Here is a 25826-nt window from a genome sequence, read left to right as displayed (position 1 = left end):
GAGAGAAACAAAGGCACAAAAGTAAGCTTTCTATTGGGAAAATAGAGGGAAAAATCTAACTCTAACTTAAAGAGGAACTAGAACTAAGAACTCAAGATTAAACATTTAAATAAACACACTAAAAACCAAATGATAAAAATCTAATATTAAAAACATTATGTTAAGTCACAATCACAACAGGCTGTTTTAGAAATCTGTGGAACAAATGATCTGCCATGTTCTCCATGTGAACATGGAGTGTGTGTGTTTTTCATTTGTTTATGGTTAACAGATGGGTTATATACATTGTGACAACAGTCAGCTCTTCTTCATTATGCTCCTGTATTGCAGTGTTATGGAGCTTCAGGTCATTTGTGTGATACAGCTGCACAGGTGTATATTTGTACACGTGTGTGTGCGTTTGTGTGTTTCATGTGTCCTAATGCTCTTTCTTCACCTCCAAGCTTGGAGTTGATGCAGTGTCATGGGGTCACATTCTCGCTGGTGTAATACTGCACTCAGGCAAAATGCTTAGCCAAACAATCGACTTCTGCGTGATTATTAATGGTGTTATTGCTGCTCAAGGGTCTTTAAAAGGAAGTTATTGTGATGTGAGATATGGCGCTGCAGTTTCCATATTAAAAGTCTTTCTCCACCAGCACAAACAAGTCAAGTTTCTAAACCATATATTATTCCCTGTTGTTAGACTGTCTGGGCAGAGTGCTTTCATTCTTTTTCTTTCTCTGCCTTTCTTTTCTTTCTGTCTTCTTCTCCAGGGAGACATTTTTTTTCCTTTGTTTTTTTAGGGCTGGGCTAGGGTGGAGAACGCTAGTGTTGCTGGCGTTTAGCAGGGCAGCACATCCATGCCAAAAAGTGAGTTCACCAAACTGCTGTTTCCCCAGAGGAGATGCAATAAGATTTCTGCTAGAGGCCCGGCCAGACACATGACTTATAGATGAAAAAGGAGACGTGGGGAGGATGAACAACAAGGATTAGGGGGTGAGGATGAGGGTGTGTTTGGGGTGAAGAAAAGGAAACTCAGTTTGCTCAACAAAAATGAATTTCAGATAACACAAACTGGATATTTTTTCATCTGAACATGAACAGGTGGATGGGGAATTGTGGTTTGGCTTGAGAAAGGAAAACCTAATGAATGAAAGTGTCAGGTCCCAGAACTTTGAATCATTTATAATTGATTATTTTGTTTTTAAGTGTTTATATTTCATCTTTTGGACCCAAAATGCCTCATTTCTTCTCATGATTCAGGGATGAAGAGTTGGCTTGGCTCAGTTATTAACATAAGAATTGCGCCAATATTATGTTTTCAGTGTTAGTGACATGTAAGAGGTTTTACGAGCAATGACACCACTAAGCAAAATGCAATTCTTATTTCTGGTCACCTCAGTCGGTATTTTAATTGCATTCCTTCCACCATAAACCACAAAATACAAAAGTATAATTAAAAAATGCATGAAAGGTGTAGGCTTTGACCTTTTAATTTAAGCTTATTTCATTATCCCTTATCTCATTTTAGTGTATCTTAAATGTTCTCATCTTTCATTTAAAAATGACCTCTCGCCACTTACAGTAACATTTCTTGGCACTGTCTCATGGTTAATGGAGAATCTGGATTTTTGGATTTCTGGACTCAACAGATCACATGGCCCCTGTCTTTCACCTGTTTTATTCTTTTTCTTGTACTCTGTTAGTATTTTTCATATCAGCTTTGACCCAGCTGTTTTTCTTTACCAAGTGGTAACCTTAAGGTTAAAAACAAATTAAGCCTACGTGAAAGTGGCAAAAACTGCAGTCCTTCGAGGTGCCATTTGAGGCTGGCTTCAGTGAATTTCCATAGACTCCGATGTTAAAATGCCTATCTTTGCGGCAGTGAAAAGCATATTTACACCCTGGTACAAAAGTGATGTTGTACTTCCTCCCCTTCATAACAAACCTGAATGGGCTAAAAAGTTATTTTTATAACTACCTGTATCTGTTGGATCCTTTTGGACCATTTTAGAAGGGATTATTTGACTAATATTTTAGCTTGCTATGGAGATACAGACCATCACACAAGTTTATACTTTGGCTTCAGTGAGTGACTTTTAGCATATATGTGTGTTTGTATGTTTGAGTCACCATTTCTACTGTCTTACCACAGAAAGAAAAAAAATGGGAACAGCCCAGGTTTAAGTCCAAGTCGAGCCCCCTTGCTACAACTCTTCACCACTCCCTCCCAGCTTTCCTCTCCACTCAACACTAGAGATACTAGAATATAAAAATGACGAGCAGGATACTCATAACAGATTGGCTTTTTCTTGGGATCTTAATTCACTAATAGACATGTACAACCAAAATTCAATAGTGCTCTTTCATTACAGAAATGCCATAATTATGACCAACGCTGTGATGTTGGACAGTACACTGTCATGTTGTAGTGACACACACTTTCTGTGCTTTGAAGAAGTTGAGAGCATGAGCCAAGTCCTTTTTATGTCCCAGGTTGCTACAGTAATGGGTGCTTACATCAATGCAGCACTGACACCTGATTGGGCCGGCTGTAACCTATGGCCCATAGCACGTAGACTTAGACTGCACTTATGATGTTTCTCCCATCTATAACTGGAAAATCGGCAATAAAGAAAATAAAAAGGGAAATCAAAGAGGTTTTCCATAAGTGTGCAGCCATAGCAGCCGGGCTTGGTCTTTTTTAAAAGTGCTTTCAGGGACGCTTAGAGTGTGGCCTTATAAGGTCTTTACAACTTGACAACATGTCATGCACTTTGAGTTTCTCTGGCTTGTATTCTGTGTAGGCTGCTTATTAAACTGAGGCTCTAGAAGAAACATTAATAAGCTATGCTACACTCAGCTGGGTCATATTTGTGATTTAAAAGAAGGGTTATGTTTTTTAAGCTTTATGAAAACATCTATATTACTACTTACGTGACATCACCAACATCAAAATAGAGAACCTCAGAATCCATTAAACACAACAAGGACACACTCATCAAAAAGCCGTTCCACAGAAGTCGTCGCACTCCATGGGGAACTTTCAAAAACTCCCAACTCCACAGCAATGGAAAAAATATATGTACATTGACGTATGCCAGCCACTAAGCTATTTGTTCCAGTGTTAAACCACATTATCAGATTTGATGTTTGTAGCCACAGTGCTGTTTTAGTACGAGGTGAAATGTCTGAGAAGTGCGACGCAGCCAAGACGGATCATGTCAGGCTGCGCAGTTGATCCCTCACCCTGTTGACTAGATTTGTAGGACTGTGCAGTGCCAAAGAGAACACGTCCAAACAAAGCACGTCTCACCCCTACCCTTTAGCTTCACTGCTCATGAGCTCTGCAGTATAATGGCATGAAAATATTTTAACTCCATTTAAGACCACAGTTAATCATTGTGGAATTATGTCAGTACCTTTCTGTTGGTATAATTTCAGCCATTTTTAGTGTCTTTAACACAACTTCGGATTTGATTTCTTTAACCAACACTTTCGTGTTTTTTTCTTTCAGACACTGTCTAATTATATTGTCTCGTCTTTCTACCTAATATTTTCTGATTTTACCTGAAAAGTGAAAGACTCCTCAGCAAAACAAAGGCAACCACTGTGCCTCTGTTTTGCTCTGTCAGTGTCTAATAAGTGACACTTATGAAGTAGGCTCAATGCTGCACTGATAACATTGTTAATGGCTTCCTTTAAGTTGTCTTGGACCAGAAGAATATCTCCTTCTTCATGTTACAGCAGCTAATTACTTCCTTTTTGTAGTTCTGACAGTGATTAAAGGCAGATGGGGTGATTAATCATTTTGAATTATTGTCACCACCTTTAATGACTGAAGACAAAAGATCATGGCTGGTATCCTTAATTCCCCTTTGTGTTTGAGGCATGATGGGTAGAGTTTTGTGTGAATGAGGATTTATTAAAGAGAAAAAGGACTCGGTCAGGTCGGAGCTGCTGATACTGGCTGCCAGCTCGGAGCGGCGCCGGAAGTAGAGTAATTAAAGTAGAGTAATTAATGTTCAATTAAAGGATTATTCTATTCGATTTATGAAAATATTGATACATTTGTATGTAAAACTGGTCTTTTATCTCCTCTCATTATTGATGATGAGAGGAAATAAAGGAAATAATCCCAGGAATAGTGTATAGCATTTTTGTTTGAAAAAACATCTCTGCACATTAAAAGAGCCAGGCGTCATGAATGAAAGCAACTGATGTGCCTGGCGAGTGTTAATGTAGAGGACTGTTGTTTTGTCAGTTGAATTGCAAGTGCTGAAGTGATTGAAGGTTCTAGACCACCTTAAGATCAGTTCAGTGCCATGTTTCAAAGCAGCTAAAATGTCATTTGAAGTTTCATTATTAAAAGTAGCGGAAACCTGTGTTCACTCTGCAGACTCCAAATAACGGGCCCCCTCCCCTGCCCAGCTCATCTCTTCCAGAAGGCTACTATGAGGAAGCGGTTCCTTTAGGTCCTGGAAAGGCTCCAGAATACATCACCTCCAGTAAGTGACAAGCTAATATATAAAACACATCAATCATGTAACAGTAGTTATGTTACAGACTTCTGAAGAAAAAAGTGAGTGTGTCCCAAGTTTTTGCGTTACCTGATTTGAATATAAAATAAAGGGCAGTCTATTCATGCCCTCTCAGACTATGACTCGGATGCCATGAGCAGTTCCTATGAGTCGTACGATGAGGAAGAGGAGGATGGGAAGAGCCAGAAGATGCGTCACCAGTGGCCCTCTGAGGAAGCGTCCATGGACCTCGTGAAGGATGCCCGTATTTGTGCATTCCTGCTGCGCAAGAAACGCTTCGGCCAGTGGACCAAACTCCTCTGTGTCATCAAAGACAACAAACTGCTGGTGAGAAACACTCAGGCACAATGTTACCGTCTGTGTACGTACAAATGGTGAGCATAAACTGCACTACAAACAGAATCTTTCTCTCCATGCAGTGTTACAAATCCTCCAAAGACCACACTCCCCAAATGGAGCTGAACCTGTCAGTGTGCAGCATCACTCACATCCCTAAAGATGGCAAGAAAAAGAAGCACGAACTAAAGATTGTCCACCAAGGTGCAGACGCCCTGGTGCTGGCTGTGCAGAGCAAAGAGCAGGCCGAGGAGTGGCTTAAGGTACAACAATAAATCTCAAAACTACTGCTTTTACCATCACACTGGATAGAGACAGTGTTTGTTTGAACTCTTTTCCCCATAAAGATGGAATTTGTACCAATAATGACGAGCTTTGACATCTTTATTGATATGTATCAATAAAGTTGTGGTTTGACGACCATTAGAATAGTTTCCGGATTTTTCAAGGGTGCACACCCAGTCTTTTTTTTTTCTACTCAAACCACTCAGTTGAGAAAAGAACTTCAAAGGTTATGCCTGGTAGGCTTTTAAGGGGTAAAGAGTTAATCAGTAGATAAAGAGCATTCAGTGTGGCCCAACTTTGAAGCTGACAAGAACACCAGTGCAACATACTAGCTTTTCTTGGAGCTTTACTAGCTTTACTTGATTGCTGAAGATCTAAAATATCTTGGGATCAGCCTTTAAGTTGCTTTCACATGTTTTAGAGAGTGGGTTCAAGTTAAGAATAAAGGGTGTAACTGTCTTGGCTTTCTTCCTCAGGATGGACCTTTTCCTCGTATTGTATGACTGGTTTGTTGTGAACAGGTGGTTCTGCTGGTTTCTCTCTCATGTGGAGATGTTTGGTTTGCAGTCCTCTGAGTCCTTTCTTCTGCTTCTCTCTCACAGACTCCCCCCTCCCTTCCTTCCCCTGTCTTCTCTTTCACTCTCTGATCTTTCCTTCTGGCAGCTCAACAAGTCCACAAAACAAACCCGCCCCGCTGACATCAAATAAGCTCTGGTACTTTTCTGCTTTTCTATCCCTGCAACCATTTGTTGTTGGAGAGCACCTCTGTGCTCTGTCTGTTTCAGTTACATTGAGGGAAAAGATGGGTGTCATCTGGTCTTTTTGTTTTAAAAGGAAACCCCCACCCCCCATTCTTCCCTCTCATCTCTGCTCCCTTCAGATCTCATATGTATCTCCTGAAATTTATGGTTTCTCAACAACTTATCGTGTGCTATTTTAAGATGCCTCCTAACGCATTTGTGTGAAGGTATTTTTTATAAACATTTGTGGCCTCCAGCAGTTCTACTGGACTTTTAGACTTGAATGTGTGATTTGTCTTCTTGTTTTCCTCCTTGTTAAGAAAACAATCCCTCAAGCATATTTTCCCCATGTACTGATGGAAACACCAGTCTTACTATATGCAGTGTTTCCTTTTGGTCTTTCTCTGGAAGTTTCAGCTGTAGCATGTTTATTGCAGTCAGGAAACAAAGACCCAAACAGTTTGGTTTTTTTCTTCTTGATTCAATTACTTGCTCCACATGGTAATTAGATGTTGTTTATTGATTGGCTGGTGCAGGTAACCTCATCGGGGGGCTGAAGTATCTGCAGGCAGTTGCAACCAGACCCATGAAAATATACAAATCCCTCAACCATCCGAATGATGGTAATGAGTGCACTAATTGTTGCTTGGAGAAACTGGGTCTGGACACATATTTAGTCAGGTGCCGGGATTGTGGAAACAAATTGAACTGATAGTGCCGTGGCAGGTATTTTGTAACTTTAGCAATTGCTCTGGTGTTTTTTTGTTTACTTAATTGATGCATATGTAGTTCGTCATGCCACTACAGTTGACTTTGTGACATCCAGTTGGCTGAAATTGCCAAGTAGCACATGCAGGGTTACGTTCCTTGGCCGGTCTGTGTTCCCTTGAGCTGTGGGGTGTGTAAGAGTGGCATCAAGTCACACAAAGTGGGTATGTCCCAGTGTGTCTGCTGCCCCCCTCCCTCTTTGTTGTTGCCACAACTGAACATGCAGACTACGATTCAACTTACTAAAACTGCTGGACAGGACAGGTTATTAAAAGAAGAAGGAAAAAATAGTAATTGAGACTATTTTTGGATATTTTAAGTATTCATTGTTCCCCCTTAAATTTATTTTTGTCTCTTGAGCTTTGTGTTTTTTGTCCACTTCTCACAAGCTCATCTTTTACCCAGAGAGGCATTGAGCTTCAGTAACAGTCTTTCTTGAATATTATCGATCTGAATCAAAGAAGTTCAAATTTATTTGGATATTTTTCCCCCACTGGCCAACAGTATGTTAAAGGTGAAGGCATGTGAAATAGAAGTCATCAGATTCAACAGAAGGAGCAGCCCTGCTTTGCTCTACAAAAGAAGGAGAGGAAAGAAATGAAAGAAAGCAGGGTGAAGGGAAAGCTGGGAGAGTACCTGAGGCTTTCCAAAGCCCATAGTTTACAGTAATGAGTCTCCCAGACCCTGTAGGCTAACGATGTGTTTATGGAGCACACATGTCCATATTGTGTCATCGCTTCATTTTCCTTTTCAGTGTTTTTTAATTGTATGGATTCCCCACGCCCCAACTTCTTTGTCTTCATCTTTGCCTGCTGATATAGTCTGACCTCATTTCTTTGTCTTGCCGACTGACTAACTTCTCTTTTCTTTTCTTTGCCTGCATAAATTTTGGGGAAAGTAAGTTGAATGTGCACTGTTAGTCACAGCTTCTCTGCTCAAGTTTCCATTACAGTCCAACCCCTTGTGCAAACTCCTTGACAGTGTATAGTTGTCCTGTTTATGGCAATGCCTTCATCACTTTTGAGATAAGCATTTACCATTGAATACAATTATAGCTTGAGCTGCAATGCAACTATTCCAGCATGAGCCTTTAAAATAGGCCTCACTGAATTAAAAAACCTGAGACAGACAAATTAGTTTATTTTTATTTATTTATTTATTTTGCATCAATTGGATATTATAAGTGCTACCAGAAGCAATCACTCAGAAAACAAAAGGTTTGTGTTGGTTGATTATATTATTTTTTTTCCTTTTATCTTTTGCCAGACAAACAAACAAACAAACAGACAGAAAACATTTTTCAAATCCCTTTTAACAGAAAGAGAACCAGGGTCATGGAGGGACAGCCATTTGTAGGTTTACAGACATCATAAAGAATGGGTTTCATGTCTATTAAATGCTTCCGAGTTGCTTCATCTGTAAAGAAATCAAACTGTTTTTATAGCAAAAAATTGCAAAATGTGCACTACAAGGAGGTGAACAAGCAATGAGCAACAAGTCATCAGTCAACACTATTTTCATTTTTATTGCAAGTTGTGTTTCAGCACCCATAGTTATAGCCTCCAGTCTCACCACCTCCTCCTCTTTTTGATTTGTAGTGTATTATCAGACCTATGTAGTATACTGGCATGGCAGCAAAAGCTCTCCGAAAGAAAGATAGACATGATGTTGCTGTCTATCCCATTCTCTGGCCTCTTAGCTGCTCTCAGAGCCAAACCCATGGAGCCACAGCCTGTCATTTCCCCCACGAAACCCAGTTATGCTCCTTCCAAGCCAAAACCAATGAGTTGAGGAGCCCTGCGCAGCCAGAGATGGTTCAGACGAGTGGGAGTGTGTGTGTGTGTGTGTGTGTGTGTGTGTGTGTGTGTGTGTGTGTGTGTGTGTGTGTGTGTGTGTGTGTGTGTCTGCGTGTGTGTCAGGGAGTGCATTAGCCGACTTGCGCACACAGCGGTTCAACTGAAATCTCATTTTGCTATACCCACTGTTCATCTGCACTCTCTGTCACTGCCACATGTCTGGGATTGCCAGATCCCATGGTGGGTTGCCAGGTCAGACATCCAATGAGGTCATGGTAAAGCACGCTGGCGCCCTATTCACAGCTCTGCAGATCTCATTCACCCTCACTGGACCTTATTGTGTATGGATTCCATGAATGCAGTAAAAGTCTTTGTGTCTCATGTGTGTTACAGACCTGCCAACCCCCACCCCACCACCAACTACTGCCACGCACCACATGCATGCATGCTCTCCCTCCTGCAGTTCATGCACTGCTTGTTGCTCCCTTGGCTGTGATTCAGTAGCATGATGAGATGTGAGAGAGTTCACCATACATGTGGCCTGCATTACCCCAGTCAAACCTTCTAGACTGAAGGAATGAGCTTCTTAATCATGTGGCAATTGAGTGAGGAAATATTTTAGGATTTTTAAATTAGGAATCCACCCACATGGTATGATCAGCAATCAGGAGCTGTTAGAGATGGTGAGATGCTGTGATCTCCCACAGCGGCAATCAAATGTGTGACTGTGGACTTGTTTAATGTGAATGGCAGTCACATTAGCTAATGGCGTATTTCCTTGTGGTGTTCCTAGGTGATGAGAGAGGTGTGTATTAATGGGAGCATAGATTTGGATGGAGTTGGATCTGGATCTCCAGTGCATAAACCTGAACTGGAAAAGGTAAACAGAACACACTCACACTGATAGATGATACTCATTTTTAACAGCAAATGTATTTTGTTATTAAGCGTTGCTTTTGTAGGGTTTGGATCAGGTTTCAGGTTGGCAGAAGTCTTAACAGGTCTGGGAAGTGTATTTTCTGTCAGGAACTAATCTATCTATCTATCTATCTATCTATCTATCTATATATATATATATATATATATATATATATATATATATATATATATATATATATATATATATATATATATATATATATATTATGTGATGTGATGTCATTCAGACATACCTTACCTTAATTTATTAGCCTTGGCTTACTATTATTTGTGCAATAGATAACTTCATGGAACAGCAGCATTTTGAATCAAATATCTGTCATCCCACTGTAATTAACACCAGTTTAGTTGAATAAAATGTGCTTCCAGTGTCAATAAAAGGTTACACGTACTTACTGTGTTAAACCAGGATTTGTTGCTGTTTTTTGAAGCAGACACTTGCTTCTTATGAGCAATTTTCTTTTTTTTCTGTTGACACACTACTGCCTTTCCAATGAACACAGGAAGGAGAAAGATGACATAAGGCTATCGGCGTTAGCCAATATATTTTCAAACGTCAATAATAGATTATTTGGTTCTAAAACTCCTTAGATGAATTTATTCTTGTAGACATAACCTTGTATTTTCTTAGTGCAATAAAACAAAATCACAGTATGTTTTAAGGCGGTGTCTAAACATTTACTTCTATATGGCACAGACAGGAAATTTGGCTTTCATGCGAAAAAGCAGGTAAAATCACTGTAGACGAACTGCACTTGGCACATATATGTGCGCCTGGATCTGTGCATTTGTGTTTAGCGGTGGAAAATGAGCTACATCAGAAGATCTTTAATGACAAACCTCTTCCAACTTGGCATGGCAAACGTAAGCCCAGCCTAATTATTCATCTGTAACAGGTTGCAGATGTTACTGCAGTGTAATTAGCTCTGTTTGTGCGTTAATGCCTTTCTTGACTTGTCTGTCCTCAGGAAAGTACAGTTTTGTTCACTATGTACCTTCATGTACACCCATTCTTTTCTTCCTTCTTCTTCTTTTTTTCTCTGTGGTTGTCCTGCCTCCAGAAGGCATCATGTGACAGGCCAAGCTCAGATGGGGAAGCAACCCATGAGAACGGACACAGCGACTGCAAGGACCAAGGTGAGAGTCACAGCGACAGTTGCTACCAGAAATGAATCATTTTCATCCATTTTAGTTTGTGCTTAACACAAAAAGGTCTGAACAATCTTTCATGAGAAAATTCATGTCTGATAAAGAGAAAATAAGGATTTCTAGTTAATTTTGGATTAACAGAACAAGGACTCTGTGTTATGAGTAACAACAACTGCAACAACTGCAATTCTGGATCTCTCCATCCCATCTGGACAAGGTAAATGCGGACCAGTAGTTGCCCTTTATGGTGCCAGACAGAAAGTATCTTTTCATCTGGATGCCATAGATTAAATAAAATCAGCTTTGAGCTTGCATGTCAACAGATCCATGACAGATGAACAATCTAATGAAGACTGTGTGATTGAGCTAAAAGCTTGTTTTCATAGTGCCATTCCGATCACATTGCATTCACATAGTACCTTTAATCATAGCCCCATGGTACAGTACAACATTAATAATAAAATTCAGTGAGGGACAGGAGTTATTAAAACTGGTGTTTCTTGGAACCGTAAAGAATTGTTCTCAGGCTGAATGGCTGTCTTTCTCACGTAATCTCCCTCATAATTCAGAGAGGAATCTCTGCAAGCTGTGGAAAGGTCAGCCTTTATTGAAGGCTGAAGAATGAGCATTTGGATTTATTTAACATGCTTTTACATGGGGATGGTCTTTCCCCACTCAACTAAAAGCCAAAATAAAGAGATACCGTTGAAATATTCTCAGATTATTTACCGTGTGTTTTTTCAGCTGGCAAAATTCTTCTAGGAGAGAAAACTCATTTTACTTGTCAGCTCAGTTATTTGGATTGTCAACTAAAATTTAACACTCTTACTTTTTTGCTCTGTTTAGATTGGTTAATTTATCCAGAATTATATCTGAAACAGATTTCCCACCAGCAGTTAATTTAAAGTCTAACAACCAACTGGGTTTCCAGATTTGAAAAGATTTGGTCGTGCAGGACATTTTTCTGTGTCGCTTCCATGAAATTATGAGATCTGGGCTGATATCCAAGATGTGTACTGAAAAAAGGGTGCATCTTTGAACAATGAAATACCCTTTGTGGTGGTTAGACTTAATTGGATCCCATTGAATTGGATCCCAAAGACCTACATGCTGCTACTGACTCTGTGATAATGTGCTATATAGTAAACATTAGCATTCCATTAATAATAATAAAAAAAGATCTCTCTCTCTCTCTGTCTGACTGTTTCAGTACAGCTTTTCCTTTGCTGCAATACATTTACTCAAGTTTAGAATATAGGTCCTCAGCCCTGCTTATAAAAAAGTTGCTATTATTTCAACCTGGTCCTGTGATCTCCTTTCCTGGTGAGTTTATGGACTCAATGTGGGTCAGATTGAAAACAGCATTTATTTGATCAAATCTGGGCATTGTAAGAGCCATAAAGGGGCATTATTCATTATACGGTCATTGGTTAATGACCTATGATTGAAAAATTGCTAGTAAAAATGAGCATGTGGTGTCAGAGTCAGATCAACGCCTCATTCTGGTTTCAAAACACCATGATGGTGTCATGGTGGATTTGTCTTTCACGCTGTCCACGATACTAACCCAGAAAGAGGGAAGAAAAATTAATCTACTTCCACTCCAACAGTAGTAAAGTGCATAACATAGTTTTAGAACCAACATTGTGAGAAAATAATTCAGCGACTAATAATGTGACTTCTGTCACACCAAAATTTATTGCAAACCATGTTTAAAGACTTCAGGAAGTTTTGAATGTGGTTTTTCTCTGACTGATTGGGGCAGAATTCACATATATTAATCATGCAGTATCGTCACAGCAACATCATCAGCTGTAATAATTGCCAAAAAATAGACAGAGTTCTCATCCTTTGCTCCTTCTCTTATTCAGTCCAAGAACTCTCATAATCTTAATCAGCCACATTCTTCCCATGGCTGGTAACAAAAAAAAGCTGATTTACTGGAATTAAATTAGCCTGATCAGTTTTTTTAATTACTTTTACAACTGTGTGTCTACGCTCCACCTCAGCCCTGCATTGTGTCTTTGTATTCTTTTGTTATTGCAAGAAAGACTCTGCATCTTAAATTGACTGCAGACAGCTTACTATTTAATTAAGGCAGTCGCCATGGTAATTGTCATCTTGCATTCGGGGAGGAAAATGCAATGTGGGAAAAATGCCAAATCAGGAATTTTTGACTGCAAAGAGGAAGTTAACACAGGGCGTTGCTGTCATTATATCATATCAGTTTAGACTGCTATTCATTGTTTTCAGCAGCCAGGTGCTGATTCCTGTTAAGTATTAATGGGTGTGTGTGTGTGCAAGTGCACACAAACTAGCCTCAGTGATTATACAGATCTCTGTGTACACATGTGTGTTTAGAGTCAGTCCAGACGTTGGGTATGACATAAGTGAAGGGGAATGCTTTATATTTCCCTCCCCCGCTTGTTCTCCACTGTCTGTTTTGCCTCGATATCTGGCAGTAGAGAGAGGTTAAAAGTCAAGTTTTTTTTCCTTTCTAGTGTAGAGATACAAACACATTAAAACACACATCTTTCTTTTTGTCTTTCTTATATTTTCTCACTCTCTTTTACACTCATTCAGATACATCACAGACCAGAGTATCAGTCTGGTCAAGCAGAAGCTATTTTCCTCACACAGACAGAGCGACTCAGACATAGCCTCTCATGACCTTTTTTTTTTCACCGTTAGTCCTCTTTCCAGCAGAATGTGCACAGTCATTCAACTCTCTTTTGCTATTTGAATAGAAACTAGGGCAGCTCAAATCAGAATACTCAGACCAGAGGGAATGTTGGGATTTTGAAATGAGTTTAATTCTCCAACACTGCTTTTTTGAACCCACAAGGGTCTGATTAAACCCGTTCGGAACTCGGCGTTGTTTATAGTAGGATCTAAGGTTTCTCTTCTTTTTTACATTATTACAAAAGCATCCAAACATAACTGAATCAACATCTCTCTTGGTATTTTCCTGTGCTGAGATCAAGATCATAGATTGCCTCATAGCTTGCAGGAGTCCTTCAGCAAGGATTGTTAGAGTTCTTTTTACTAATTTCCTCTTCAGTGTAAAAAAGGAATTAATTTCAAAATGTTCTCTCAGGAAAAGGAAAGAAAAATACCAAGTCGGAGCAGAAGACTGGTACTGTGGGGAAGGGAGCAAGTAAGAAAATCACTAAGATCATTGGACTTGGAAAGAAGAAGCCCTCCACGGATGAACAGACATCATCAGCTGAAGAAGACGTACCTACATGTGGTAAGAGAGAGAGAGACGCAATAATCCTGACATGGTAGAAGTAAGGCTTTTATATGGATCTTGCTTGATTGACCGGTCTATAAATGCATTTATGTCCCAATGAATCCTTGGAATTTTGGTTAATTAAGAAAATGTTTCAAAGTAATGCCAGAGGCGTTTCAGAATGGCTGCTGAGTGGTGCAACTCACTTCTAGGAAGTTTTTTCTTAAGATTGCTATGTTAGGGTCCTGAAAGTAAAGTTCAGATAGGTTGCTTTGATTTCCTTATGCTTTCAGATGTATTATAAAACATAAAGATTCTAAAAGTTTTTTTTAAAAAATTCATTTAGAACTGCATGTTTCTGGACATCCTGTTTTTGTTGTGTTTCTTGGCACTTTTAGATTAGTAGGATAGTGTAACCCCACCATCTTGTGTTCTTTCTTACATCTTTCTCCATCTCAAAGTGAAGTCATCTCTAACTTTTTCTCTCCCTGGGAAATATAGCAGTTGTACCTTTAGCTAGCAATGTGTGACAAACTGCACAGAAACAGTTTGTGTGTTTGCTGATATTTGTTGAGTATCTAGTAGCACTAGCTAGATGCTGAAGTACCCATGCACTCAAGGGTCCATGCTAACCCCATTGTGTACAATAAGGACCAGTGATGGACAAACAAATAGAAATGCCTTTTATGTCTTATTATTTCCCTTCATTTAGGCTCAAATAGGTACAACTAAAATGTTTCCCAACTAGACAGGCCTGTAAAAATATTGCCAGCCATGAGGAATCTCAAACAGTGTGTTCTCATATCAGAATAACTGTAATGGCTTCTTTCAGATGGTATCCTCCTGACTGTATTTGCTCTGACAGGCTACCTGAATGTTCTCTCTAATAACCGCTGGAGGGAGCGCTGGTGCCGCCTTAAGGACAACCAGCTGCTCCTTCACAAGGACCGGGATGACCTGAAGAGCCACATAGCCTCCCTGCCCCTCCGAGGCTGTGAGGTCAGCCCCGGCCTCGATCACAAACACCCCTTTGCCTTCCGCCTCCTTCGTAACAGCCAAGAAGTGGCCGTATTGGAGGTGAGTTTGATTACGTACTTGAGAGATTTTCATAGAAAAAAAACTTTGTTGAGGGAATTAGAAATGCCTCAAACACCACTAAAACACACTTAAGCTGGTGCAAGAAAAGATTGCTCCTTATTTTTGATCTTCCTCTCGTGCACTCAATATCTCCTCCACCCACAGTGATTTTTGTGTTTAATGTTGTTGGTCTGCACAAACTTCCTCCATTTGCCATCCAGTTTGTTTTGATTCTATTTCCTCACATAGTCTGCACGCTATCCTTAAACAATCCAAAGAAGCTCTTCATTTAAACAGATAATAATAATAATAAGGAATTTAAAGTTTATAAGGATCCTCTTCTTGTTTTGGCTGCTCTTTTTAGGGGATCACTTGCCTCCATCTCGCCCTGTTTCTACTGTCCTCCTCTTTCACGTCCTCCTTCACTAAATCATAAACCTTCTCTCTTTTTTAACATTTAACTCTTCACAGACACTGGCGGGATTGCATATTCTGTAACTCTTACTTTTGCCTTCAGGCCTCCTCCTCTGAGGAGATGGGTCGCTGGTTGGGGGTTTTGCTAGCTGAGACTGGATCCACCACAGACCCAGCCACCTTGCACTATGACTACATTGATGTTGAGACCACTGCTAACGTCATCCAGCTTGCCAAACAGTCCTTCTGGTGAGAGATGCATCCACATCATCATTTCACATGAATCTTTTTCTCTCTGGTTAATACCTGGAAGAACTCTTAAAGAATTAGTGCTTAATGTGTTTTATTTCTTATTTCATTAGCTCACAATGGTTTATATGTTGAAACGTAGAATGTCCGGCTTTTTTCATTTTCCTGTTTTTATACGATCGTTACAACTGTTAATGATCCATTTGTAACTATTTTGTGGACTAAGAGATACAAAAATCCCAGGTAATGAAGATATATGAAGGGTACTGTATTTTTAAGCCTCAATCGTGATGTTTTATGTTTAGTTTCACCAGTAAGCGTGCCGTGTCTCCTAACCCATATCTGGACAACCCAGTCAGTGGCTATGCCTGCCCCACTGGTATGGCACTACACTATGATGACGTGCCCATAAATGGAATGGTAAGGACACAACTGCTTACTGATGTTGCATATGTACTGCAATGAAAAAAGTGTGAGCTAATTCACTTCAACACCCTCTAGTTTGCTTACAAACTCTTGGCTGATTCTTTCTTTGCTTTTCATTTTTTGCACATCATTAACATATTATTGGAAAATGTGTCATTTTTGTTATGACACTTTCAGAAGTTCCAGTGAGCCTGCATGATAAAAATCTTTTTCTTTCCTAAGATCAAATTAGACCAGTTAAAGTAATGGTATGTACTTTGCTATTTGCAGTAATGGTGCTTGGGCCCCTTGCATACCATCTTTTACCTTCTGCACTCATTGACCTCCTGACAGATTTACATATGAACCTGAGGGCTGAGTCAGTCTGCACCCAAAGAAGAGCAAAATTACACTGTTGCATGATAATAATGATATAAAACTAGTCAACTTTCTTTTCTTAGTTGTTGGTGATATCTGTATTAAGTCAAATCACTGTTGAAGACAGAAAACAGGACAATACCCTCGAAAATGTTTACAAACTTCTAGTTTATCCACAGCAATGCCCTCCTTTAACACGACAAGAGTCAAAGGAATGGTTGCTGACAGAAGAAAAAAGCAGACAGAGAATATAACATTGTTTATTCATAAAAGATGCTATAATAAAGGAGTAAAGAGTAACCTGTGATTTAACGTTATAGGACTTACTAAAAACAATTAAAAAGAGGAAACATTAAATACATTTCAGTCGTGGAGCAGTACTCTCCATTTTGGGAAGCTAAACTAAATTTGTTAAGTCAAAGAAATTGCTCTTTAATTTCACATACTGCAGTAATGCTGCTATCATCTTCTTCCTTTCTGTTCTCCTTATCCCCCCCCCCCATGGCATCTCCTTATTCTTAAATGCTGTCTTCTGCTTATTGCATGCTCTAACCCAAGGACCCAGAGATGCAGTACTCCACTCCCAGCACAGGGGGGCGCCAGCGGAAAGAGGAATTGCACTATGAAAACACTGAGCTCTATGAGAACATGCCCTCACCCAAGCTAGTCACCAGCTGTCCTCCCAAGCCTTCTTCTTCTACTGCTGCATCTTCTTCTGCTTGTCACTACAAAACCCCTGTTTCTAAAATCTCCTCTAAGTTCCTCTCTGCTGATTCTAAAACTAAAGACTCCGCTCAGGTGACTAACACTCTGCTGCATAACCTTCATGTTTCTTTTTGCATTTCTGCATATTAACTGTCTAACAGTTCAGGGTTTGTTTTAACCTCCTCTTAACTTTTAGTGTTTTTAATTCTCCTTCGCTGTTTGTTTATTTAGTGATCTCTTATGTTTATGTATTTAATAGGCCAACATGAAACTAGTGTGAACTGGAGTTTGTTTGCTGATTTTCTTCCTGTGTCATTATGAACACCAAACAACAAAAGTAGAGATGATGCCTGTCTCCCGAAGCCGAAAAGGAAACTGGCTCCTGTGGTCTGTTAGGATAATAAGGTGCAGTCGTTTAGATATGTCTGATAATGCAAGACAAGGATTTAAATTCAATTCTGAATTTAAAAGGAAGGAATGAAAAGAAGCTAATATGGGAGAAATATAGTCTCTCTTTCCAGTCCCAGTTAGTGATCTGGCTGCATTATTCTGGATCAGCTTAGACTTTTTGTGAAACTTTTAGAACAAACTGATAACTGAATTACAGTAGTCCAGTGTAGGAAAATTAATGAAATAATAAAAGTGTTTGTAATTTTTGTGATATTGAGTGCAATCCAAGTAGAAAACCTGTGGAATAAACAACCTTGACACATTTTTCTTTGAAATGTTTTTTTTTATTTTTATGGAAGAGCATGTTGGTACAGTTTTGTATGTGTATAGCTTATATGCATTGCTAACATCTATTTGAAGGGTCATTTGAATTGTGTCTTTTCTGTTTGTTCAGCTAAAGGGAAAGAAGGGAGCAACAACCAATGGGGTAGCATCAAAACAGAAGGCAGAGCCAAAGAACCAGCCAAAGAAGAATGGAGTCATTGGCACAAATGGGACTGCGTCTCTGAAGCGCAACAACTCCAGTAAGTTTTGAGATTTGAAGATACCAACAGGAAGTCATCTTGAATTGAAATATCACCCACCTTTCTCAGTCAGGTCTTGCTCTGTAAGGAATAGCAGACAGTGTGTCTGGCTTCTCACCACTGATTGCTTTCAAGCAAAATTCTGTTCCACAGCAATGTGGAAAATGCAGGATGTCTAAATTACAGTTGGTTTAAGTAGAGGGGAGTAAATAACTGAAAGCCTTTAAACCTATCCTACCCTCGAGACAGTCCATGTGACGCATGTGGGCCAGACTTGAGCCTCCTGCCAACTCCAGGGTAAGAGGCGCGATAGCAGAAACAGACCCCAGCTCACTGGAAGAGAGCGAAATGTGGTCGAGTTAATCCTTGTGGTTCAGAAAAATATTTTTTGCCTAATGTGTGAACGAGGAGGGTTGTAACCACTTAGTGTAGCTTGCAATTCCTCCAAATGTCAGAATGGAAACACCAAATGTTTCATGTTGGGTTTAGAGTATCACACACAATTCTCACTGTCAAATAAGAGTGCTGAATTTGAAACTATTAGCAGCGGTTTATATGACTGATTCTTCATAATTCACAATGAGTGTATTTTTCACTGAAACATAGGCCTGGCAATTAATTCCTGTGTAAGGCACTGAGGTCAATGGGTTTTTAAGCAGTTCATTCCCCCCCCTCTCTCTCTCTCTGCTAGCAAATGACCCCAGTCTCTAGCGTCTAACTTTTTGAAACCTGACTTTTCTTGTGCAGATGGGGACCAGTGTAAGTATGGGAAGAACCGTGTGGAGGCTGATGCCAAGCGACTGCAAGCAAAGGAGGAAGAGCTGATGAAGAAGAAGCAGGAAATCAGAAACCACCTGACCCAGCTGAAGAAGGAGAGGAGAGACCTTCGTGCTGCTGTGGAGGCAGCGGCTGGTAAGAGAGAGAGATAGAAACGTGCTTGTCATTAAAAGACATCTGCATAACATCTCACCAAGATGAGTTTAATAAAGTAATATTTCTGCTCTCTCTCTCACATTAGGCAAACGCTCGCATATTTCACTATCAGAGCGCCTGAAGAAGTTGGAAGAAGAGTGCAAACTGAAGGAGGAGGAGCGGGTGAACCTGGAGCTGGAGCTAACTGAGGTGAAAGAGAGCCTGAAGAAAGCTCTTAGCGGAGGTGTCACCCTGGGCCTCACCATCGAGCCGAAAGCTGGCTCCTCTGGCCTCCAGGTGAGTATGAAGTTACTTTATAAGTTTGTGCTGCCACGTTAGTGTACTCATGTTTCCTTCATATTTTTGTCTTGTATAGTCACCAGCAATGCTGCGACGGACACACGAGTCTTCTCCATTCTCCAGCTGTGACACCAGTGACACCGAGTCCTGCTCGCTGCCGGTCAACAGCGCCTCACTGCTCTACCGGCAGCAGGGCAGCCAGAAGCCCTCAGCAGTCCGGGGACATGTCCTCAGGAAGGCTAAGGTCAGAGGTCACGCTACACAACGGGACTGGCACCAGTCTTTCTCTGAGAATATGATGTGCCTTTAACTTTACATCTCTGACTAGTTCTGTCTTTTGCAAAACTTCAAACTATGCTGGGACCTTTTTGGAAGCACATTGTTTGATCCATTGTTTGGTGTGGACAGTGTCTTTTGTTTTTGAAATCTGGTTTTATTCTCTTTGACTTCCCTGTTTTGTGTGATGTGGCTCCTATAAAACAGTAGGTTGAGTATTTTAAGCAATCAACTTCTTGGAACCTTCTGAAAGGCTCTGATACATCTAAAAGATGCATTCCTCGGCTTAAGATGGTTTTGTCACTCCTAAAACATCGACATGTTTAAATATGAATGTAACGTTAGTATCTCCATTCTTTTAGTCATATGTAATATATGTAATTTTAATTACATTTGTCTTGAACCTGTGTGGTAGCAGTGGAAACAGTGTGAGTTAGCTCATAACAACTTCCATAAGAATGATCGGGTCAGCAGCGTTGTGGTTCAGGATTCCTGAAGTGCAGAGAACAGCTGTGTGTGTGTGTGTGTGTGTGTGTGTGCGTGTGTGTCAAGGTCCACAGAGGAGTTCCACCAACTAGATAACCAGTGAGGCTAATAAAGATGGTTAATAAAGTCTGTATTTCACTGCATGCTTCAGTGAACTACAAGTGAGTGAGTTTAGGTACTCCACAAACACGTACACAACTGTGATGTAGTTGCTCATTTGATTTGGTACTGACTAGCAATGAAAAATGCATTGAGGTAGTAAACAAATGAGAGAATCCCAGCAAATGCAAATTCTTGCAATCTGTGTACAAGTATGCAAACCAAGTCTTTGTGTTTGTTTGCAGGAATGGGAACAGAAGACCGGCACATAAACCCATCACATACACCCTTGCATCAGTCTTCCTCCAATATCTTTTTTGAAATTGTGTATATATTTATTTAAAAAAAACAAACAAAACCTGTTCATACCGTCAGAAGGTGTGCTGAGGAGGATACATGCATAGCATTCACATGTACTAAAACACATGCCTAGTTTGAGTATACTGTAAGTACCACAACATAAACTTTTATACTATTGAGCATGTTCAGTGTACTTGGTTGTGCAACTTGTGTTTTCCGCTTTGACATCTTTTCAAGCAAACACCTGTCTTTATTTTTCCTCTCAAAATGTTTTCCAGCCATTTGAAGTTAAAAAGGTCCAAGGTCAAAACCAAGTATTTATTTGTAAATGTTAAAGGAAATACTAGCTTCCCTGTGTTTATTTATGTTGACGTATTTAAAAGTATTTTCGTAGAGTCTGCGGCTCTGCTCACACTCCATTTTCCTACAACATAATTGGTCATCAGTCATGATGCCTCTGTCGTGGTAACAATAATTGTAACACACACCAGCCTGGCAACAATGTAGCTCCTCTCTCATTGATGTTTGAAGAAGTACAAATACAATTCTCCCAACTGTCAGAAACACCAACTCATGGCTAGCAGAAGATTTTGTTAATTTTGTTAAGTGTTTGAAAAGCTAAAGACCTTTTCGCACACAGATCATGATGAATCACACTTGAAGCGTGTTTTAATATGAATGTCTGTGACTTTATTGCTATGGGTAATCCGATGGTAGGTTTGTGTTGGTTTGGTAAGTCCCTTGTATATTCTGTTTGTTTCAGCTTTTCTTTTTGCATTAAAACAACCATGACTGAATACAGACATGTGTGGTCTGGACAACTTCCAAAAGGATAATCATTTGCTTATATGAAAATCCAGTTACCTGGATTCTGTGGTGCTATTCACACAAATGTCTTTTTCTGCCAATTTAGAGAAGTTTATGAACAGAAAGCTGACCAGTTAACTGAAAGTAGATTAGATGCTGAGTCAAATATAAATATAACCTGTTAAATTAACATATTCGATTTCACATATAAGATTTTTTTTTTTAAATATGTGGTGAAATATGTGAACATTGACAGGATGCCTTACAGTTAGATTAGATAGTAACATGGTTGGCTATAACAAAGTGAAATTCGTGCACATGGCATGGGAAGCTCGCTCATTCTGTGAAGGCACCATTAATGATGTAAACAAGTTTAGAAACAACATGCAGTCAGGTGACATTTTTTAAGAGTACCTGCCTGCAGTCCAGACTCTCACTCACTGGTGAAAGTTAAAATTGAAAATATGACAAATCAGACCAGTTTATCAAGAAAGGCCAAACTGGTGACAGACACAAATAAAATACATATTATACAGCCTATATGTTTATTAAAATGTTTCTAATTAAGGCCTCACTAAGAGCATCATCATCCATGCTTTGTAATAGTTGTATTGTTAATGGAGAACTTGCGCTTCTTTCTGTGTGTGTGTGCTTGTGTTGCTCAGAGATGTCTTCATGGCACATTGCAAATCCTTCAACATTACACTGACTAAAAGGGGGGCACTTGTAAACTCACATTGCTGTGTGTTCTGCTCAATCAAAGACTGTGAGTTTGATTTCCACACTGTTAAACACACATACATTCATCAGTGTCACACTGATAATGGTGTTTCTTTTGTGTTGTTGTTGTTTTTGGACGATGTTTCACTGCCTAAGCTTTGCTACTACGGTATGTATATAAGGCTAATTTACTTTATGGGGAGTGTTGACAGATGTAGTGAAAGCATGCACTCAGTTTGGAACTCATTGAACACACAGACACTCACTGGTTCGTGGTGATGTAAATATTTTCTGTCTCCTGCCTGCCAGAATGATATCCCTAAGGTTTTACAAGCATGTTAGCTTAAAGATGGGACAAGAGATGGTGGTCAGCAAGTGTTGACCTGCAACAAAAAAGGATGTCTGATGTCAGTAAATGTGAACCTGCTGTACATAGCTTGATAAATGTAGTACTGTAGAAGGGTGGGAGGGCTTTGAAATTTTTTTTTTTTGCACCATATACATTTTCTCTTGTTTTATATCACAGACAGTCTCCAACTCGGGGACAGGCACACTTGTACATAAATGAATAAACCTCCGAACAAACCGGTCTCGGACTTTGTGCCTTATTGTTGGTTCTTTTCAAAAGCAGAGCAATGTAATGACCACAGAACAGTTTTCCAATCGTTTTAAATGAGCTTTGGCCCAGGGCAAATGGCAGTGTTTCCAGACCTATTCACATTTGGCTTCTTCTTTAAATGTTAGAGCTTTAACCTAAATTTGTAGATAGATCTAGATATAAACTTTTCATAGACATTGGAAGGAACACTTCCAGAAATCAGTGTTCTACAGGTTATGCACATCCAATACTCAGAATCCATCATCATTCCTTGCATTAAAAGTGTAAGAGGTCTGAACTTTTCTAGTGACAGAGTCAGAGTTGGAAACTTTCTTTCAATTTGTCAGTAGAGTTTCACTTTAGTCATGTGTATGGTAGAGCTAGTCTATAGAGCTTCATCAGGACGGAGTAGATTTCACTGTTCTACAACTCTCATGTCAGAAGAAGCTTTTATGTAGTTCTTTGATGGTCAGTGTACGTTCACAATTATTTTAATTTTGTTGACACAGACAAAAGCAGAAATGGCAAATTTTCTCAATGTATATTTCGCAAAAATGGAAGATTTGTTTTTCTTCCAATTTTTATTTTTTGATTAATTCTATCAAGCCATCAAACCCAGCAAGATTTAGATAGCTTGTTTGTGTGTAGCTGACTGACAATAATGAATCTATTTAGAAAATAATTGTACTTTTTAATAGTGAGAACGTAGTGATGGATGTATACTGATTTATCAGTGACATCCATTTACTCAAAAAAATACTGATTAGTGGATGACTGGAATGTATAGTTTATGATTGTAATTTACAAAATATAACCAGAGGTGATGTGATGCTTGTGTGATTTTTTTTAACAGGACCCTACAGTGGGATGAGTACCCAAAGTTCACCAACCTTTTGATGGCTAGGTGTGCAGTTCCTGCTTTAAATGCATTCACTTTTTAGATTCAGAAATTTAAATCAAGAGACCAGAAATGTTTGCACTCACTTATGAACTTAAATCAATAGTGTCTTAATTTATGCTCAATCATCCAGGTAAGGAAATCTTAAAAAGTTGATTCTGTTCATCAAGTCTTATCTTTTTTTAGTGGGAGAAACATTTTGTCACTCATCCAAAAAAGGTACAGAAGATGAATAGAATCAACTTTTGACGGTTAAAATAATAGTGTCACTGCCCTCTGCTAAGACTAGAGATAATATAAGGAATGAGAGAATTGACAGCTATTGTGTTATTCGCCCTGTCATCGTTCTTTTAACTCTAAGTATCATAAAGTAATGTGGTGACATGTGGGAGGATGTGTTTCTAGACAGCATTTTAGGCACGAGTTGGGCTGTAGGTTGCAGGCATTGATCTCACATTGTTTAATTGTAAGTGGGCTTAAAGCTGGTTCTAATAGTCTGAGCTGCTTGAAGAGCGTGAAGAGCACATTAGCTTACAAAAAACGTTGCTAGCTAGTTCAGCTGGGTAATATTTTCGTAAACTAAAATGCTCTTAGAACAGCGGGGCTACATGCGGTGATGCTAGAATTAGCCATGGTATCAAACTACCTTCAACAGGTGGTCAAGCTGAGTCCACAGGCGCACTACGTTTCCCTGCAGAGCTCCTTCATTCTTCACATATCCGTGTCGGGCAAGAGTGTAAAGCCCGCGGCTGAATGTCCTTTGTGCAAGCACACACGCTTTTTGGCAGTGCACAGCTGTGTAGAAAAATCCAGGCAGCCTAATCTGAAAAGCTAATACGTGAGTTTACAGGAAAGGGAAATGGATTTTCAAATGAGAGGCACAAATCGCCATTTTAAATGTCAGAAATAAATCTTTGATTTTTTTTTTTTTTATCCATTTAAATTGTGTTTTAAAAATGATTTTGAAAATCTGTTTTTTAATTTAGAATTCGACAATAGTTTTTCAAATGCGGTTTATATTGAGAATTAAATTTTTTGTGATTTGAAGTATTTATTAATAGTAATAATAAGGTTTAAAATTTTCAGTTAAAAATTTCATTTAAAACGTTTTTTTTTATTTTAAATTAACTTATTTAATTTAATTTTTTAATTACTTTAGTGTTGTTTGAATAAATAAAATAATTTAAAAACATGAAATCGTAAATGAACTTAGAAATGCATCATGTATTGTACAATTCATTATTCAAGCACAGAATTCAATGTAACTGTCTGGAGGAGTTATAGCTGCTTATTTTATTGTCATCTTTAATATATTAAAAGGTCTCTTTTCACATGAGTCATATAGCTCCCCAGAAATGTCTGTCCAAAATGTCTCTATTGCCCCCTTGTGTCTGGCTACAGTACTGGTGTCAAACTAAAATAAAAAATTCTCCTCAGATAATGTTTTTTCCCAAAGATTCTTTCTTTCATTATCAGTAGTTCTCACCACAGTGACTTGTGTTCAGTGGGTCTCCTTTCTCATAAGTTTGATTCTAATCATTACTACCACAATGCTGTTAAATTGGGGTGCAACTGCACTGAATCATACTTGTTCGGGAATGGCAGATAGAGCAGGGATCCTGAGAGGAGATCCAGCATTTACATTACAAAACCACGACCAACTGTTTCAAACAGACAGCCTGAGGTGTTCTTCAGACCTAGATAGCTAAGATGAGCAATTGGCTGTCAGGGAAACTCTTTTTGTAAAGTTCGTTTAGCTCATCTGTGCAGGTTAATTAATTTATCCAGAGAAAAGCACCAGGCTGCTCAGTCACTAACTACCATTACTGTACTTTTATTATGAGTATTATACTGTAAGAGCAACAGGCTGGACTCTACAGCTCCTGTGCAGAGCTAATTATTAAATATGTGCAAACAGCAGCACGTTTTCTGTCTCTTGCCACATCTGTAAAGACAGTAACACCAAAGTTTAAAAAAGGTTGCACTGCAGTAGCACCTCATTAATCATTCACTATCGATTAAAATAGCAAAAGCTATTTATGTACTGAAACAAACTATGGCCATTTGGCAGATTAAGTTAAAATTTGTTTAATTTTTCCACTGATTAACTTTTAGTACTGACTCTGTGTATTTATTTTTACTGAATTAGTTTCACAGTTAAAAAAACAGTCTGAATTAATCTTAATGAGGTATTGTTCACAAAGTTAGATGTCCGGTACTGCTTACAGCTTACATCCTTTGAGAAAAATAATTGAAAGTGTTAATATTTGTTGTCCAATTCTCAAGCAGCAGCTCAAACACCAGTTATAATACCTCTGCATGTTGCTGTCCACTATGCAGCAGAAGACTGAACCGGGCCCGAAACCTGCTCCATCATCTCATCTTTGCAGATCATCATGCAAAAAGCACCAACAACTCAAAGGTAAACATAGTATATAAGGTTTTGCACATTGTAAATAA

At 39.2% G+C, this 25826-nt stretch overlaps 1 protein-coding gene across 3 annotated transcripts in view; it reads left to right on the top strand.

Moving 5' to 3' along the window:
* The window catches only part of afap1 (actin filament associated protein 1), a 92601-nt gene extending 70135 nt beyond the window's left edge, over positions 1–22466 (top strand). For 2 of the 3 annotated variants that reach the window (XM_063470282.1, XM_063470281.1), the window contains exons 4-18: positions 4382–4490; positions 4639–4850; positions 4943–5122; positions 9242–9328; positions 10449–10524; positions 13634–13786; positions 14634–14845; positions 15363–15508; positions 15814–15928; positions 16850–17089; positions 17841–17970; positions 18718–18882; positions 18989–19179; positions 19259–19426; positions 20289–22466. In XM_063470282.1, coding sequence (XP_063326352.1) covers positions 4382–4490; positions 4639–4850; positions 4943–5122; positions 9242–9328; positions 10449–10524; positions 13634–13786; positions 14634–14845; positions 15363–15508; positions 15814–15928; positions 16850–17089; positions 17841–17970; positions 18718–18882; positions 18989–19179; positions 19259–19426; positions 20289–20315 — 2211 coding nt within the window. In that variant the 3' untranslated portion in view covers positions 20316–22466. The remainder of the gene's footprint in view (positions 1–4381; positions 4491–4638; positions 4851–4942; positions 5123–9241; positions 9329–10448; positions 10525–13633; positions 13787–14633; positions 14846–15362; positions 15509–15813; positions 15929–16849; positions 17090–17840; positions 17971–18717; positions 18883–18988; positions 19180–19258; positions 19427–20288) is intronic. The other variant, XM_063470283.1, reaches the window with a different exon arrangement.
* Positions 22467–25826: the final 3360 nt, after the last annotated feature.

The sequence above is a fragment of the Pelmatolapia mariae genome, linkage group LG3_W (genome assembly GCF_036321145.2).
Source record: "Pelmatolapia mariae isolate MD_Pm_ZW linkage group LG3_W, Pm_UMD_F_2, whole genome shotgun sequence".
Classification (NCBI taxonomy): Eukaryota; Metazoa; Chordata; class Actinopteri; order Cichliformes; family Cichlidae; genus Pelmatolapia; species Pelmatolapia mariae.
Note: the sequence above shows the minus strand (reverse complement) of the source record. Positions and strands in the feature narration are given on the sequence as shown.